At 39.9% G+C, this 19,423-nt stretch overlaps 1 protein-coding gene across 1 annotated transcript in view; it reads left to right on the forward strand.

The window, feature by feature from the left end:
• ST8SIA6 (ST8 alpha-N-acetyl-neuraminide alpha-2,8-sialyltransferase 6) overlaps positions 1 to 19,423 on the forward strand; it is a 42,034-nt gene that overhangs the window by 9,047 nt on the left and 13,564 nt on the right. Inside the window, exons 3-5 of the mRNA XM_086741543.1 lie at positions 902 to 1,000; positions 6,373 to 6,459; positions 18,236 to 18,380. Coding sequence (XP_086597669.1) covers positions 902 to 1,000; positions 6,373 to 6,459; positions 18,236 to 18,380 — 331 coding nt within the window. The remainder of the gene's footprint in view (positions 1 to 901; positions 1,001 to 6,372; positions 6,460 to 18,235; positions 18,381 to 19,423) is intronic.

The raw sequence follows: 19,423 nt of genomic DNA on the forward strand, positions 1-19,423 counted from the left end.
AGCGTCTGAATGTTCTGTAAGTAGTGAATCAGTGGAAAGAACCAAAAAGGAACGAGGTGGGGGGAAAGGAGAAGGTGGTGAGGAGCAAGAAAAATAAAAATGCTGGAGGAAAATAACTTCATGATAAATGGCAATACGCACTGCAGAAGGATGGTGACGGAAGGTGGTGATTGTATGAGATTGAACCTAGATACAGGGTGAACTGAGGTGAGTGGAATAAGACCTTGGTATCTTGGTCATTTACTAATTTAGAGCTCAATCTTCTACTAGGACTGCCAGAGCAAGAGGACCACACAGGAATTTGGTGAAAATAAGACAACAGGAATTAAAGATCACTGCCTGGCACTTGCTTTGGTTCCTTTTACAAATATTTATTCTCACTGTGTAAATAAAGGATAAACAAGGGAGGAAGTATTAAGCTGGAGTTAATAAGTTAAGGTCCAAGCAAAAAGATCCACTTCACCTGTGGTGTTTCTGGTACATATTATATGGGCTCTGAATATTGCACTTCAACAACTTTAGGAAATCACATCTGCTAAATATTTTACTGGTGAATATTTTAAATATCTTCAAAACATAATGTTCAAGGGGCTTCTCATTTAAATTCTTTTTTTTTTAATTACATTTTCTGATTACAGTGTAAAGCAGAAAATATAATTCAGAGTATGAAATAGGGTTACTTTAAAGAATCAAATGTTTTACAGTCACTAGCAGCAAACTCCCATTTTATACAAGAAATTCACAATAGAAGTCAATAAGATTTCCTTGGTAATGTTCTCAGCTAAATCAATGGTTATTAATCTTATTATCATAGCAAAGTAAATGTGACAGCATTGTCAGAATGTGTTCTTTCTTTTAAAGTTTGTTGCTTTTTCTGCCTCCCTTCCCCCCTTTTTAACAGAACAACTGTTAATAAAAATGGAATTTACCAGTTTGAACAGGCTTCAAAATGTAAGGCAATTCAGGACAACATTTTGTCATCATCTATCAAGAAGAAAAGGTAGGTATTTGCTGTCCTTCCTGCTTTGTTTGTTTTAAATAGAAGGGTAAAAGATAGTCCTCTTTTACACAACTCTCGGTGGTGTTAATGTTAAGCTATAGAACACGAAAATGAAATTGTTCAACCAATGTTTGCCTGCATTTTTTCTTTCACATTAATTAGATTTGTTTGAGGTGGAATTTTTTTTTTTTTAATTTTCACAATATAAGTCAACAAGATTTCTCCTTGCCAGTTAGCGACATTTTATTCCAAGATATTCACAAAAAGGTTGAACAGAATCTGTGAGGTGTAATTTCATTCTTGAGTCTCTTTTTCCTGACTGGTGAACACTCCTGCGATGAGCAACCTCAGTTAATGGATTCTTTTTAGTATATTCACTGAAGTAAGTATGGAAATGTACTAGTATAAAGATGTGCTAATTAATTGCACTAATTATAATAACTAGTCCACAGGAAACTAATAATTCAATTTTAGATACATTTTAAAAACATCCCCAGTTAATTTTGGGTTTCAACTTGCTGTTCTGCCTTTTCCTGACATGGGAAAAAAAAAAAAAAATTATATCAGCCCTGCTCAAATTCCTTGCCGCTTTCTAGAGTAAAAATGGGAGAAATAGCCCATAGCTTTTGACATGTAACATTTTGCCTGTATGGTTGCACAAATAAATAAAACATTTTAAATAAGAAAGGCTTCCATTAGGACTGACGTCTAGCTTAAAATTAGTTATGTGCCATGGTGTTTTTAAATTGGAAGCTTTTTTTTTTTCCCCTTCATTTGTGAAGAGAAGAGAAATGGAATGAGAAACAGAAGCTCTGTTAAAAATAATTATTTGCCTTTCCCCATTCAAAGGACTGGAGAAGTCAATTTTTTTTCCTTAACACAGAAACAACATTAAATCATCATTTAAAAACTTCTCCTGTCTTTTCTGCCTTCTCCTCACTTTCTATTTGCATTTTAAGACCTTTCACCTGCTTTTAAGTCACCATATTCCCAGCATTCTGTCTTTACTCTTTTAATTTTGGGGTTTTAGTCTCCTCTGTAACCTGTTCTCCCAGCAATATTCTACCTTATCAGCAACACTATGATTTAAGTTTTTACTCTTTTAAAAGATGCTAGACTGCTATGTTAGTGATGTGCTGCTGGTGAGAGCTGAAACAGAGATTGGCAAACAGAGGTCAGAGAATACAGTTGACTGAAAAATTGAGTGATTAACGCCAAGAAAAGGAAAACCAGTCACTGTATTGCCCCCCAAATCCAGTTATAGCAATATAAATGCTATTATTTATCCCATCTGTTAAGACGTTGTACAGGCTGCAGCAATGCAGATGTGCTCTTCATATCTAGAACATTTTGGAGCTGAGATTGTAGGAGGAACTTTACAAAGTGTGAGACCTTTATTCTGTGGCTAAGGAGAAAGGAGCTGCACCATTTAACAGGGCAGAAGATGAATTGGGCAGGTAAGAAGAGACTGAGGCTTGGAACAAAGGAGCAAGGGATTGCTTTGTCCCGTGAGTATTGCAACTCGTTGTCCTTCACTGAGAGGAGCTGCAGGGATCTTTGTTGCTTTTTCAAGGTGTGACTCACAGACATGGTATATAAATGCTTTATATTGCAATTCTAGACTTTCAGGGACATTCTGGACACTCTTGCCTCTTAAGGTGTCAGAAAGGGAAAAAAACCCCACTAGTTTAAAGCTTGTCAAATGATTTGATAGTAAAAAATGCTATTTAAGTGGGAAGTTATTATTATAGCAGGTATGTGCTGGTGGTGATAAAGAGCCTGAAATGCTGAGTTTTGCTGGCAGTTTTCCATTTTTATTCTAGAGCAAGCCCTGCGCACGCTCTCCTGAGGGCTTTAAAAACTGATAATTATTTTGGTAGTGTTAAAGTGTCCAAATGCAAAAGGGATACTCCTTTTCTCTTGCAATTCCTGCCTTTAGTTTTTCTTTTTATTTGTTTCTTTCTTGAACATAAGCTCCCAAGTAGGAATATCTCCTTTTTTTTTTTTTCACTCCTGCTGCTCAATTTTCCTTCTAATTCAAAGCTTTTTCCAAGTAGGTGTTTAGTTTTAACAAGTAACCAGTGGGGCTGCATCTTTCTCTCTATTCTGACATTTTACCTATTGTCTCCCTGCTATCTCAACACTTCTGTCCTTGCTGTTGTCCTTTAGATATCTGCCAAAAATTAGAAGATACTTATACTTTGTCGGGGCCTTGCCTGTGCATAGTAATTCCACCTTAGCTGCTGCAGTTAACGTAGAAGGTCACTGCGTACCTGACAAGTACTGTAGGCAAAAAAAGCCTTCCAGGTGTTATTTGTCAGCAAGGCTCGTGCACTGTAAGTGAATTTCCTACGACAGCAAGTTATTATAATGGTTGTGGTGCAGGTGGCAGACAAAAACAGGATGAAACATGCTTCCTTCGCTATTCTCGGCACTGTAATTATTGTCTTGTCCGTGTATTTTTATTGTTCAATTTACCTGAGCTTTTTTGTCTTAATAATGAAACCCTTTTAGCATCAGTGAATATGTGCTGTAAGCTCCTGGGTGCCAGTGGAAATATATGTAATGTCCCAGCTCTTTAAAATGGAACAGTAGAGAAGGGGACTGTCTGGGTTGCAGCGGAGCCATGAAATGGTTTTCTGATGGCCTTCTGGACTGATTCCATTGGAGCAGTGAGTCCCCAAGGCTCCGTTAAAGCAGGAAATGCTAAAACAGGCTTTCTGAGAGGAAAACAAAGCTTTCTGGGCTGTAAACCCAGCTGCTGCAAATCCCAGAGCTTCACTTTGAGTCTTTAAAAAAATTAGTCTATGGGAATATTGCCTGTATTCAAGTAGAGTTTGTTTCATGGCAGCTTTCTACCGGTGTGAGGAGATGTGGCAGCCGCCTTGGTGGGCTGCCGCAGTCAGGAGCTCCTGTTCCCCAGGACGTGCCGCCAGGTTGTCCCTGCCGCTTCCTGCGCTGAGCCAGCGCTGACCAAGATGAGTTCTGACAGTCCATAGTCCCTTTGTAAGTCACAGGAGAAGCAGAACTGGATGCACAGGTGGAGCAGAAGTAGTGTTCTGCCTTGTAGGGACCTGTGAGTGGTGCTTTTCTGGGAGAGCTGGTGAGCTTGAACACCTCTGACGAAGGGGGATTCCATCCAGTAGACAGCAGTGGAAAGGCAGCGATGTTCCTGCGTTGGTGATTTTACCCTAGGTGCAGCTTCTGTTTCGTGTATAAGAAGGTCCATAGTTTCTGACAGTGAGTGCCCGTGCTTCTCATGAGGCTTCAGAAGTAGCATTATGGATGATGCTTTGATTTTTCTCCTGTTTCTCAATGTTTCCCTGTGACTTGCTAATAACTTGTCAGTCCAAGCGATTTCTTTCTGAGCTGATGGTAATTTTTCTTTTAATTTCTGACTCTGATCTTCATCTTATCGATGTCTTTAGGCTAGAATTTGCTTTTTCTATATTTTTTTCTCCTAGATAAGGATAGCCTAAGTAACTCTTCCTGCATTGGTGTCCTATTAATTTTTGTAATTTTTCCATAAATCCCAGCATTTGAGAGTTATTTATTGTTTAGCCTTAAGGAATGAAACGAAATGAGTGATTCAACATCAGCATAGGCTATTTTGGTTCTGTGCTTCTATTCCATCTTCCCCCCATGTGTACTCCCTGTCCTGCCCCGTGCTGGTACTGACACTTGTCTGACCTCACAGTGAGCCAATTTAGGTAGCAGCTTAAGCAAGAAAGTTGTTCCATTTTCTCTGGCTGCAGTTCCAAGGCTGCTAATACAACAAACCAGCAGGCAGCTGCCAAAATAGGAAGGCCTTGTTCCCAGTTTCTCAGCTCCCATCACTCCTTGTTTATACTGGCTATGGTGTTTGACAGAATCTTTCCTGATCAGCTTTTACACACAAAGAAGAAAATGTGTATGCATTTTTTTTTTCTTTCTGCGTTCTTTTTTTTTGCCATGGTAGTGAATTAAAGTGGTCTATGAAGGCATTTGGCAAGTGCAAAAGCTGGCAAAACCAACATGGAGGTGGAGTAAATTAAGTACCAGCAGTGGCACAAGGGAGAGAACAGATTTGGAGTTGGGCTGGAAGGAGGAAGAATGTTCTGCACCAGGTCAGATCGGCTGCAATGAAACTAGCTGTGCTCTTCTCCCACTTCTGCCCATTCATTCCTGCACTCTTGAGTTGTGCGAGGGCTCAGTAAAATCAGCTTAGTCACGTTGCCTAGTTCCTTTAAGAGCTTGCTAAGTCTAGAGAATCAAAATCGTACATGATGTCACAGGTGCAAAACTGAGCTAAAGACCAGTTCTAATGCAGAATTCCTCTAAAAAGTTTCGTTTCTTTTTCCATGTGGAAATGGGACATCATTTTACTCAGGGGCGGATAAACAAGTTAACTTTAGCAGTTGCAGTACTTTTATGAAGCAAACAAAAAAGGGATCTGTTTTTTCAAGTGTTTCCCATACAGCTGTGGTACTGAAAGCATGTTGAAGACATGAGGAAAGGAAGCTTTCAGGTTGCTGACCTCTGCTATTGCAAGCTACCACAGCCTTTTTAATGTTCCTTTTTATCAATTCTCATGCTGCATCTAAAAACAAGTGAGATTTTTTGCCATCCTAGGTCTTGTAAAACTGTTCAAAGTACACACTTCAAAGTTCCAGCTTGAGTAAACTCATGATCATTTGGATTTGGGCCAACGCTATGCCATTTTTGCTGAAATATTACAAGGTAGATCTTTTCGGGAGACATGAGTCCCATACAATTTGTAGTCCTGACATCTATATAATCTCTTCTTCCCATTCCTCCAGTCCTCCTTGTAAGTCAGAGTTATTTTTTAAAAAAACCTCTATTAGGATCCAGGCACAAATGGGAGAAGTATTAACATTGAACCTATAAGGGAAGAAATGTCTCCATTCTTTTGACATGCATGTTCTGAAGTATTTCACATATGAATAAATTTAAATCTCTTGAAAGGCTTTAAAAGGAGCAGAAAGCTATTTGGTTACATGTACCAATGTAACGAAAGTGCTAGTTGATGTATTATTTTGGACTTCTGCACTTGAGATGATTTCTAATAACTTCAAAATATTTATGGTCAAAAACTTAAGTTTGAAACCAATGTACTTTTGAAAGTTTCTGAAAATAAAAGTTCATTGGGACATCACTATTAAGAAGCAATGTTTAATAGGTCATACTAATTAAATGAGGATACACTGTTACAAATTACAAAAATAAAATAGGTCATGGAGTTCTAAAAGCAATCTATTATATATGCACTGTGCACATTATTATTAATACATGCATAATTTAAATGTTTTAGAGACTGTTTCTAAATATACATAGATATATATTCTAGTGTTTGATGTTGTTGCCTTTTTTAGATATTCAGAAGATTATTATCTTCACATAGTTACAAAACTGCAGAACTGCACCTGGATAAGGACACCAGAAGAATCTACAAAATTCAGGTAATTTTCATTGTTTCATTTAGAAAAATTGTTTACCCTAGATTCATCTAACAAGCCATAAATTTAAGTCTTCTCTTTTGGAAAGATAATTTAGTGTTGCTTTTAGACTGCATTTGTAGCTGTACATTTCTATTAATCTTTGATGCTGAGGCTCTTCTTGTTTAATTCCAAACTGAGTAGGATAAAAGAACTACACATATGAAGTAATTTAACTGTCTCCACTATAATGAATAGAATAGATTAAAATATTCTTGACACAAAGTGTACAGTATTAAAAAACAAATCTGTAATGTGATTTTGTCCATCTGAACTAGCACTCTGGTAAAAGGCTGTGTAATGGAGCAGTGTATTTCTTACCCCAAGACTATTGCTTCTATTACAGAAGTGCCCAAGGCACTCATTAGGTTTGACGCTGCATGTCATGGCCCCTGAGCATGTAAGCACAGGATTACATCTGTCCTTCTTTGGGATGGCACGCAGGTGCATGCTTAGGAGGAACAGTGATCCCTGAAAAGCTTCCACTCTGATTCTGAAATGCATCATGCTGGTTTTAGAGAACAGCTTCGCTGTGCCAACCCTGTTTTCTCCAGGGGAAAATACTCTCTTGAATTACATTATTACATGGATCAGAATTAAAGATTCTGTCATGATCATTAATAATAAATAAACGGACCTACCTTCCAACTCTTTGGAGCTAACTAGCATTGAAAACTTGATCTCCACATGCTCAGCATGATATCCTTGGAAGAAGTAGTTTTGAGGGGTGTTAAAGGTTTTTGTGCACATAAATTGGTGTGTTTGCTGTGCAGTCATAACTGATTAATAGTGTTTCCCAAGGCTGTGGCAGGAGAATACACAGAGTTAAGGTTTAAGAAACTTCCAGTTAACTCAGGCAGGCTTTAGCTGTGCACAGAGATACCAGAGCATGATAAGGAGCTGTAGAAGCAGCCCATTCTGTTTCAGAACAGGCAGATGTCTTGCACAGACTTGATAAGAGTTGAAGCTGCTGTCATCTGCTCTTCACTCTGCTACATTTAGGCTTTTTGTTTTCCCGTCTTTTTTTTTTAACTTCTCTTCCTTCCGAACAGACCAGCCACTACGTACCAGCAATTTGCCACTTTATTGTTTCTGCAGTCTTTCTTCCACTGGGCCAACTTCTTCTACATCTTCTAGGCCTATAGGAATCAAACATGACAGCCTCTATCTAAACTGTCACAGGAGACTGTAGGACTTTTAAGTACAAGATGCTTACTGTTCCTCTTACTGTCGTACCTTCCAGCAAGGAGTGTGGGTCATAAGTAGTCAAGGTGGATTACACAACTGTGGTCAGACTGGAAATATTCAAAAGCGAAAACTGTGAGGTGTAGAAAATGTGGACTGTATGTGTACTGAGAGGAGCTTGCTAGCTTTAACTTAGCTCAAATACCAAGCAAAATAAATCTTTTGAAACCCATGGTTCAGCACAGGCTGGACAAACTCTTATTACTTAATCGACTTTCAGGGGCTGTGCTGTTATGGTTTCGTGGCTTTTTAACATCCAGACTAGCTAGAGTATTAGCTAATTCATGTGTACACAACCCATGCTGCAGTTCTGATGACAGTACTGTATATTCTTCTGTGCCTATGAAATTTTATCTGCTTTGATATCATCCAAAAATTCCATTGATATGACCAAGGACTGGTACTTTGGTTTAGGGCATTGCAGGTGATTATTTTACAAAAGATGTGTTATTTTATGTAAGACTTTTCTTTCTTTTTCCGTTCTCTCAAACTCTTCTTCTCTCTGTTGTTTTCTGGAAATACGATATTGAAATTTTACAGTTGTCCTTACTCTGAGACCATACTGGAGACTTTCAAGGCTCTTAGCAGTTGGTCAATAGAGGCTTTTAAAAAAAAGATTTAAAAAAAAAAGAAAAATTCAGTATAAAATTTACTGACTAAATCTGTATACACTCCATGCTTACAGCACTCCCAAACTTATTTATCAGACTTAAGCACAAGAGCCTGGAACTAGCTTTGCAAGGACACTCTAGCTGAGAAATGATGCAGTGACAGAGCTCTATGGGGAACAAAGCTTCTAGAAATGTGGTGAAATAAATGCATTAATAATCCTTTGGCTGCACATCTCTTCCTTTTTTTAACTTTGCCTAGTGTCAGTAATGGATAATAATTGTGTAATACAAATATCATTCAGTTCTAAAAGTCTTGTTAAGTAGGTACATAAACACACCTGTTTTGCAGAAGAGGAAATTAATTTCAGAGGGGTGTGCAGCAGGAATTGGGTAATACAGCTGGCCAACTTCAGGAGGAGAGCTTGAAACTGCCTGTATCGTATTATTCACCTGCCAGTGCCACCGGAAGTCTGCCTGCTGAGTAGACTGCAGAGAAGCTGCTTGACTTCTTTCCCTGTTTGCCCATCTGTTAAATGGAGCGAACACTTACATGCTTCTCTGGCGTGGTGTCAGCTGTATGACATCTCTGTATTATCCTAAAGTTCTGAAGAACAGGCATGCATATTTATAAGGGATTTAATGTCTTATGCTTCAGGGCATAAACTAACCTCTAATTAATAAGGTTCAAAAGCAGCTTCCCGTGGGGTAGTGAATTTCTCAGAGAAGCTTTCTTGTGAGTTGTTTTTTTTTTTTTTTTGCAGGTTTTGCTGTTGGCTACCATCACACTGGTAGGGCAGTGAAGGAATATGTGATCTGAGCCAGTAACACTTATGTTCCTAGAAGACAGCACTGTGTGCCAATGAGTACACATCAATTCTCTTTGTAAGCCACACTTGCAGCAGATCCAGGCCAAATAAAAGAATACGAATTAGAAGTGCAATGCAGGAAAGAAATACTTATCTTTGTATTTGGCAAAAGCGTTACAGCTGACAGCCATGTGTGGCACAGACCACTGTGTTTTTGCCAACCAATTGTGCAAAAAGCAGAGTGCAGGATTCCAGGTTGTCCCTCTACTACCTAGCTCAGCTTTGCCGTGCAACTGTACAAACTGTGTCCATTTGTTGTCAGAGAGCTGCCCTTTTTCTTTTCCAGACAGCTTCCTCTAAAGCTGCTTTGCTATGCAGGCTGATGTGCTTGGCTAGATTGCGATCTGGCAGTGGTCAGTGGTTCTTGACAGCTACGGGATGTTTACCCATGTGTTTCTCAAAATCAGGAAGAATGATGAGGCAAGTGCAAGCCATGATGTTCTCTTTAATACCTCCCATAATATCCACAGTCACTCTTCTCTGGCTGATTTTTGTCCAGCCTCTGTTGGGGAGCCAGTCTCCTGGCCCTTCACTTATTTCAGTATCTGTAATGCTGATTCAGCATTTGGCACTGTCAGATTTAGGCTCCCCGCAGAAGAGCAAGTGCAAGCACTTGGTTCATTGCCCTTGCAATCTAGTTAAGATTTGTTGTGCCCCACAGTAGTGTTTTTCAGCCATTGCTAAAGAGGTTTTATCTAACTTCACAACAGAAGCTAGCAAAGCTGATATACCTGCACCAGAAGTGGCATAAATGGCATCCTACTAACTGATTTAGGGAAAATCTTCTCTATCATTTACTACTACTGACTTACGGAGAACTATTTAAGTATTTTTTATTCGGGTCTTTCCTTTATGAAATTCAGCTCTGCTTCTCATGTTCTTTTTTATTTCACTTGTTTTTTATGGCTCTATAATCATCTAGCATCTCCACATTAGCCCTTTGTTTCTAAGCCCACCTGAATTCTTCCTCCCTTTTCGCATTTACATCAGCTCTAACTTGTTTTAGACAAAGCAAGTCCTTGGATTTCTTGGTTATAAGAGAGGATTAGTATAAACTTAAAAAGGAGGGAAAATAATCTTGCAGCTGCCTGGAAGTGTCATTCTTAATGCTCCAGAAGAAAGCCACGCTGGGTAGCTTCCTCTGCAAAGGCTCTTCTAGCTGCAGTCAGTAGAGTCTCAGGTTCCCTAGGTAACCTGAATATTAATTATTATATTAGTATTCTTCAAAGGTTTTCCACTTAAAAGAAATGTTTCATTAGTGCAACAAATTACAGAGCCCAATTGGGTGCAAGCTGTAATTGTTTTTTACACCTCCACATCTCTTTGCTTTACAGACTTTTAATTTTCGTTTATTCTCATTTGGGCTATACACCTATGGCGGCAAATAATCTGCAGGTTTTCCAAATAGTTGCAACTCTGTTTTTGCTGGAACCTAGCAACTAGCTAAAACAGCACTCAAAATGATTTGGAGGGAGGGGAGGGAGGGTATGGAGAAAGGCTGAGCAGACGCTGTGTTTCAGAGAAGCCTCTGGGCATTGTAATTCTGGGCTGTCTTGCTGAGCTCGGAGCCTGGCAAAGCAGTGCAGCAGTTCTTCGGGAGGGGTATCACACTGGAACACCCCTGTGTGAGCTGTGCATGCTGGCCCCCTTCCCCATGGAAATATCATTCCTGACAAGCCTTGTTTGCATCTGATAATGAAAGGAGAAGGAAACACAGCTTTGAAACCCTGATGTTACACTGCAGTTTAGCTGGCACACTGCTCCACCCCACCAAAATATTTTTAACTTTTTTAAAAGAAAACATTGCTACTTTAAAAAAGAAGAACCCTGGGTCTTGAAAAGAATAGTTAAAAGATCAACCCATTTTCCTAGTCTTGTAATTTCCCCTCCAGCTTTTTATTCCACTCAACCTCTATTACCCTTTTCCCACTTCAATACCACTTCTGAAAAGTGAGTTAAACATTCCCACAGATTGTAAAATCCCACTCCTTCTTGAAGTGATTCATTTGTAGTGTGCTACAGTCTAACGCATATAACAGTATTGCTTAATGCATCTGTGTACTGTAATGAACCACAGTTGAAACACAAATAAAATACCCTGCAAGGTCAATTTATGCTTACATGAGCTCACCACATAATCAATAGCTTTCCAAACACTAAACTGATCAATAATTCCACTGTACTCTCTGAAACCTTCCATTCCAGTATACAAGAAAATATGCAGAGCTCTGAGATTACGGTGTGATTTAAGAGTACATTTGCTGCAGAGGTTTAATAGATCATATGTGAAATCAAGAGTGTATATTCAGAGACATATTTCTATTTCAGAAGAGATAAAGGCTGGATGGAGAGGTAGTAATTGGTGACAGTTTGGTTGAGTCTTTTAATTGCTCTACAGACTATGTACTTTCCTAAAGGTTGGAGGATTCGTGTAAGGAGAACTTAATATTGGATCAGACTGAGTTAATTATGTCTTCATGGAGGACTCTTCAAATAGACTTTGGTTTGAAAATTTTATTGCACTTTTTACATGTTCAGCCTTGATTTCAGATTCAACCCTGCTGGCTTTCATTGTCTTAGGCATTTATGATGTTACTTCATTTATAGTCTGTTCAAAGGCTGTCAGTGTAGCATACCCCTTCAACATATTCTGCTTCGGATATCAGATTTAACCACTCTTTTCTAAAAGATTGGAATATGTCATAATGTGCCTCATTGCACTTTGGTGCTATTGACTTGGATTGACAAGAGCCTGGAGAAATCCATATCATTGTCTAGAGCCCCCAGTGCAGTACAATAAGATAATTGCTTGCTCATTATAAAATATGACAGCGGTGGACATAGATAAAAGGTAATCTCACTGTTTGTAGTTGCACCCTTGAAATTTTGCTGTTATATAGTGGAATTTTTTTGTGGGTTCTTCTCTATGCTGTCACGGCAGTCTCTTCAATAGGAAACCTCAAAGTCTTTGTTGTTTTCACGTGTACAGTACAATAGCTCACATGAACTAATGATTTCAAATACCCAAGCTAGGTGAATTATTAAAACAAGCTATTAGGCAAGCATAGACTTTTTCTGATTGTTAACAATCCACAGGTTTTTTTCACTTGGAATATTTTGCCCTTTATTCAAATAATATTGCAGACTGTGCTGTGAGATACACTAAGCATCAGGCTTACAGGAGTTACAGCTTTAAATATTTGCTAGTCTTACTTCATATTTGGTTAGCTGTTTTATGTGGTGTTTATGTGTGCTGGGTAACGGAAGATGCACAGAGATACATCTGTGTAAGCATTGTGGGTGTGGATGGTGTGCAAGTGCTGTATGACAGGACTGGTATGACATTCTTTTTGCAAACAAACATTCACTTGTATGGCTGTTTGTAAAAGGTGACTTAGAATCAAATGGTCTTAGACCATTCCTGAAAGAAGTTTGTCGACATCTATTAGAAATCTACAGTCACTGAAATCCTGCACCTTGCCTAGGCAGCCTGCGTCAGTGTGCTTCCTGATACTGACTAGGGCAAATTAAGATGATTTTCCTCACCCTTCCCACTATGGCCTTAGAGGACAGTTGAGCATCTCCTATTTAGAACAATATTTTGCATATTTTGATGCTTCTGCAGTGTCCATCCCCATCCGCTGTTCCCCTCCTCCCACCCCAGTTTAGTCCAATGTATAATGACAGTGGAATATTTCACGCTGTCCTCAGCTACAAAGAATGCCCTCTGGCCCCAGCTCTACGGGCACTAGCATCACACTGAAGTGTAGTCTATACAAAAGAAATACTACTGAGTTCACACAGTTTTATCAGATTCTGCAGGCTCACGTCCCCTTGGGGTACTGCAGCCTCTTCATGATCACGGTGAACTGTGTTGGCCCCGTGGTCCAGCTCTGGGCTGCATTAGACAGTTCCGATGGTGTACTCTCTTTCCCGTGTCCCAAAGTACAAGGCTGTGCAGAAGCAAGTGCCTTTTCACACCAGATATATATATGAATAGAATATTTTTTTGAATATAGAACAAAATTAATTCAGCTAAGCATTTCTAATGAAAGAAGGTGTTCTGAGTAAAACCATCCTACTTAGTGCAGGAGGATGAATTAAAGGTTCTCTTGCTGCTTGTATCAGTAGTTTGGAGGAGTGGGGAGTTTGTAAACTCTGCAGAAGCTCTTTGCATAAAGACAAATTTTACTCTTATTATAGATTCTTCCCATTCCACTCAGGATAAGGACAGTGCCAGCTTTTGGCCCAGCTGAAAAACTCTGACAGCCTTTGACTAGCTGTTGAGTGCTTTAGCCCTTATGGCTGGTTCAAATGGAGTTGTTGGAAGCAAGATGTTGAGATGTTTGCAGTCTCTTCAGGATGTGTGCGCACCGTGTCTTGTCAGCAGGCACGTGCAGCCTGTATGCAAGCGCTGAACCAGCTAAAATGCTAATTCATATCAGTGCAGAACCAAGCTGAGCTAACTCATTTTGCTGCTTGGAGGAATACAATAGTCCAGGCTGAGCTTCTTGTCTACAGAGCTACTACAGGAGCTGCAAAGAAGCTACGTCAACATATTTAGATCCTGCAGATACTTACTGACTTCCACTGAAAAGAGTGAACTCTTCATGTGAAGTGTTTGTGTTATGCAGAGGGGTTCGGAAATACGTACAATCAAGGCAGCAGTCCTCTATTACTGCCTACAGTTCAGTGTGAACTGACTGCACAGCAGTTGGAAAACAGCATTATTCCTTTGGATTGCCTCAATACTTTGCTGACTTGCTTCAGAAACAACGATTTTCTTAAGTTCTCAGCAGCCACAAACCTGAAGAAGTTATCTGGGTGCTGTGTGGGCTCAGAATTCCATCCCAGCTGACCTCAGTAGAAAAATGGGTCCCGCATCCTTGGTCCACAAAGGAGAAAATTCAGCAAAAGCATCTACTGATCAACAAAAAACATTCTCCAGTGCAACAATGACTCTGTGTTATCTAATTTGAACAAAACTTCACAGACAAATGCAGCACAGTGCTCCGGTTAGGTTATTGATTAAGACTATCATGACTGTACTTACTCAGTTTTATGAGGTATGTGTTACCAGTCCAAATGGTGTAGTCTTTTTCCAGGTACTGAGTTTGTTCCTTACTTGTTACAAGTGAAATTTCCAGATAATGCAGTCAATTCCCTTTCCCCTTATCTTGGCATTAGGAATATCTGTGGTTGATGTTAGGCCTCAGGACTTAAAAACAGCTCTAAAGTCTCACTCCTCTTCCATCTGCTTGCAGGAGACATGTTGGAGAGAAGGCTTTCTCCAAATAAGAAACTGGCAGTACCAACCTGTACTCCAAAGGTGATACTTTCCAAACCTGGGGGTCCTACAAAACTTGGGTGTTTTCACTCCAGCTTCCTTCGCTCTGGACTTCTAATGCTGTGACTGGATCATAAAAACACTTTGGTTTAGGGCAACCCTGAGTCTAGCAGCTCTCTTAACAACTGGAACTTAAACCTTCTTACCATAAGCCTCATCCATATTCTTACACATATCTGAGGTGAATGCTCAGCAACATCCCATCTTCTAAGAGCTGCCCCCATATCTCAGTGTTTTCTCTCAGTCAGAACAGACAGTGTGAATCACTTTCTACCCTTCAAAATAAAATGCGGAGTTTGTCTTCGAGGCAGTACCATTTGGTGCTGTTAAGATTCTGCCCCTTGTCTCTTATCCCACCATCTGGTTAGGAACTTCTTTGTATGGTAGGTTTTAACAATATCTCTCTCCCTAGGTGGCATGAGACATGAGTTAAAACATTGTCTTGCAACATTGTCTTGCAACACCTTACGTACACCACTTGTTAAAAGAATTGGCTTGTACAATACATGTCGCAATCTTACAAAGTTCGTGCTCTTTCGGGTGTCATTACCTCATGACAGAGACCACATTAATGTGACATTAATACTGTGATGACAGTTGCAGTAATAGATTGTGTGAGCTGCCCAGTGTCTGGCCCTTCCTCATTGTTTGCTGTCAGTTGTAGAGGTACCGGGTGTCACAGCTTGTACAAAATCCTGTACGATCAGATCGCTGAATATATTGCTAGTGGGTATTGCTGTCTGCAGGTTATGTGTGTTCCCACTGGAGCTCTTTTCATGTATCCTTGGGCATGGTGAGATTCTGTGTCATATTTTGATCTAAGTAAGAGGTTTCTGTTGTTACCTCCAAATTTTAAGCCCGTATGCTCTTAGCTAACATAACAATATGTATCATTAATCAATATGTATTCTCTTGTTCTCACTGTGTTTCTGAACTAGCCTGGCTCTGTTTTACTTCCTCAGTGGATCCATAATATTAATTTAAACTATTACTTTCATATTAATTCTGATATCTGGTTTTCTTCCAGGCTGTTTCTGCTTTTATTGAAGCACTCATTCTTGTGGAATGAGTAATAAGGAGCCAAAACTCATCATCTGTATTAATGAATGTTATCTATCATCGGTTTGCCTTTTCAGGTTCTGGTAGCCATCACACACAAAACAGCTGTTTTATTAAAGCTGGACAATAATATTCTGGCATTATTCCTTCTCCTCTGAACATTCCGTTGTAGACACAGATAATATTTAGGCCTGCTTCATTTAGTTTTAAGAAAAAATTCAAGGAAATCAAAATTAAGGGGTTTGTGGTTCTTCCTCTCCGTGAGATTAGCAGGGAGCAGTGAGGGATGGCTGCTCCCTGAGGGACAGGGAATGGGATCCCAGCGCAATAATGGGGCTGGCAGAGCAGGGACTGGCAGCTGGGCCTGTCCTACCCCCAGCCAGCAGTGGGGCAGCCCTCGCCCTGGGCATCGGGCACCTGCCTGGCAATGGGATGGGCACAGCTGGAGACCAGCCTTGCTGTTTTGTCACTGGGGCAGGGACTGATGGCTCTGGGGGGCTGACATGGGGTCCTTGGCCATGGGCAGGATGGGGGTGGCCCCAGGGCACTGGGCAGGGGTAGTGAGGCTTGGTGGTGTCCTCGGGCCATGACAGTGATAGCTGAATCTTCTTATGACTGCAGTACGTATTAAGCCCGTATGCTATTATGCCCGTATTAAGGTTAGAAAGAACTGGTTATAGAAAAAAGTGTACAAGAAAAGACAGCAAGTGGACTCTAGTTAAGAGTGGTCCATTGGTTTTCACCATGTGCGAACCTCCTGACCCACAGGAGCAAAGTCTCAGTTCCATCCCCACCCTTGTACCAGGTGGTTTTCATTGGCCACAGGCCCTCCCTGCCCCTTGAGGCTTCGAGCAAGGCAGTGGGAATAACTGTGTTCAGGGAGTGGAGCTGAATATGGTTTGTGGAAATCTGAACCCTACTTTTTCCTCCCTCAGGAGTAATATTTCCCATTAACATTTTCTGGTAACTCTTCTGGTGTGATTATTTCAGATCTATGCCATCTAATCAGTCAGTCATTCCCAGTGTTCTTCGCACATCTGGAAACTTTATCTTTGAGGAGTTGCAGAGCTCAGTATTCAAAACAGGTTAATATATATCAGTAACCCATCTGATAACTGAAATTTGGTATTTTCTGTATGAACCCAACCAACCTTCTCAACCTTTTTTTCACTCCATTTTGACCATTATTTCAAGAGAAGTGAGACTGGGAGTTATCCCAGAGCTGTTCATTCTCTTCTCTGTCTTCCAGGAAACATAATCCTTGGGTTCTTCCATGTGCTAGACTATGCCTCATCTCCATCAGAAATAAAACTATACTATTATTAGAATATTTGCTCTGTGTACATTGTTGAAAAAGTCAAATGAAGCAACTTCTCCTACCTGTGTCTTACCCTATTGAAGTCAGCTTACTTTCAGCCAGAATTTGGCCTGTGTTGTTTAACTACTTGCAACGGTTTGGTTTACCATACTCACTGAAAAAGTATGAAATAAAGTTTTTCTATTCCTCTGGCTTTAAGTGTAAATATATTTTTTTTCTTCACAATTAAACTTCAGTGTTATGACAGGAATTATTATCTTTTCCCTGCTGTATTATTTTCTTAAAAATTCCAAGCATTTCTGTTATCAATTAATTTTATTCTCTAAACAATTAGTAGTTCTCTTAGTATCTTACCTAGTATGATAATTGTGTCCTACCAATTGCATGATAGATGACGGTTGGCCATTAATATTTCCACCTTACAGTCTGAAAATTGGATCCAGTGGCAGCAGAGAGAACATTGTTGCTTAAAGTAAAATCAATTATAGCATTTCAGGTCTGATGAGGCTTTTAACTGCATTTAACTGTTAATAATACAAGATATTTACACACATATTTTAAAAATCAGTTTGGAGGTAACAGGAATTGTAAGAGGGTGATAACCTTCATTATGTATAAGGTCCGAGTGAATCCCTTGCACTCTTACCTATTTAAGGACTTCTGCTAGGTGTTTCAGGGAGCAGCAGGGCTGTCTCTCTCTACCACAAAGATACTAATCTTCTTTATTTGCAAGTTGTGATGTAATTTATTTAACACCTGTGATATTTCTCACAGGAAAACCATGCTGAACAGTTGCAGAAATTAATTATTAATTAATTGGCTTGTAACCATCTAGCTGTTCATTAAGTGCTATAGCCAGTACTTCCCATCACTATTCTGTTCATCTCATTGATTCTTTCTTTCTTCAGCCTTCTGCTTTCTTACAATTACACATTCTATGTTGATTGAAATCACATTGTTAATTCTTTGGGGACTGAAGTTCTCTCAGTGTTTCTATAGTAATCTTAGCAATTAATAATAAGGAGAAGTCAGATTAAAACTTTTTCTGGATGGGAAAGGGAGGCCAAGACAGAAAAACAGGATAAGAGAAGGAGTTCTTGGTCTGATTAGTTTCTGAATATTTGCTGTGAAAATGGATTTGCTCTGCAAAGCAAGGGAAATGACGTTGTAGAGGGTTCATATAGCCTTTTGTTGCTTAGTTAATTAGAACTGGTTTTCATTTATCTAGTTCTCTACCACTGCTCTCCTACTTATTTGCCTGTCTTTGAGCAGGTTTTGTTTGGGTTTTTTGCAGGTCAGAATTAGCTTCCTGCTGTGATGCAGTTCACAATTTTATTGCTTCTCAAAACAACACCCCATTGGGAAGTAACATGAGTTATGAAGTGGACAGTAAAAAGACCATCCTCATTACAGAGGACATTTTTAAGATGCTACCTGTGGTAAGAACCTTTACCTGTTATTATAATTGCAGTATCATATATATTTTGGGTTAGTAATAGAGCTGCTTTGTTTGATTTCTCTGGAAGAGACCCTTCACCCCCTGTACACACTTCTCCATTCACCTTTTAAGACCTTTTTTTTTTCACCTTCCTGTGCAATGGTGGAGGCATGGAAAGGGTATCACAGGTCAGATTGCAGGTAGAGTTGATACAGAACACACGTTGCAGCTTGGCTTGGCAGCCAGCTGAATTTAGGACTGAATCCTCTGAGAACATTTGCCTTGCTCTTCTCATTCTCATTTTCAAAGGCATTTCAGCGTGGAACAACATTTCATTTTCCTTGTATTCCCATGCCATTTCCGGTGCAGGCTTGGGCATATAACTTATGAAAGCTATTTTGATGGTAAACCTGATACTGAATGGAATGGAATGGAATGGAATGGAATGGAATAGAATAGAATATTTCAGTTGGAAATCACTACAATGATCATGTAGTCCAACTGTCTGACCAATTCGGAGCTGACCAAAAGTTAAAGCACGTTTTTAAGGATTATTTAAGGATTATTGTCCAAATGCCTCTTAAACACTGATAGGCTTGGGGCACTGACCACCTCTCTAGGAAGCCTGTTCCAGTGTTTGACCACCCTCTTAGTAAAAAAGTAATTTCTAATGTCCAGTCTAAACCTCCCCTGGCGCAGCTTTGGACCATTCCCACACGTCCTACTGCTGGGTACCAGGGAGAAGAGATCAGCACCTCCCTCTCCACTTCCCTCCTCAGGAAACTGTGGAGAGCAATGAGGTTATCCCTCAGCCTCCTTCTCTCGAAACTAGACAAGCCCAGAGCCCTCAGCTGCTCCTCATAGGACATTCCTTCCAGCCCTTTCACCAGCTTTGTTGCCCACTGGGGTGGGAACTTTCCAGTCAGAAACACAGGTTGAGCAAAGCAATCAGATTTTGTAGCTCAGGACTTACAATAGACATACAAGATCTGGAGACCAGACAAATAGGGGCACAGAGAGGTACTTAATTTCTCAAAAGTAAGA

Source organism: Chlamydotis macqueenii, chromosome 2 (genome assembly GCF_036417535.1).
Source record: "Chlamydotis macqueenii isolate bChlMac1 chromosome 2, bChlMac1.mat, whole genome shotgun sequence".
Taxonomy (NCBI): domain Eukaryota; kingdom Metazoa; phylum Chordata; class Aves; order Otidiformes; family Otididae; genus Chlamydotis; species Chlamydotis macqueenii.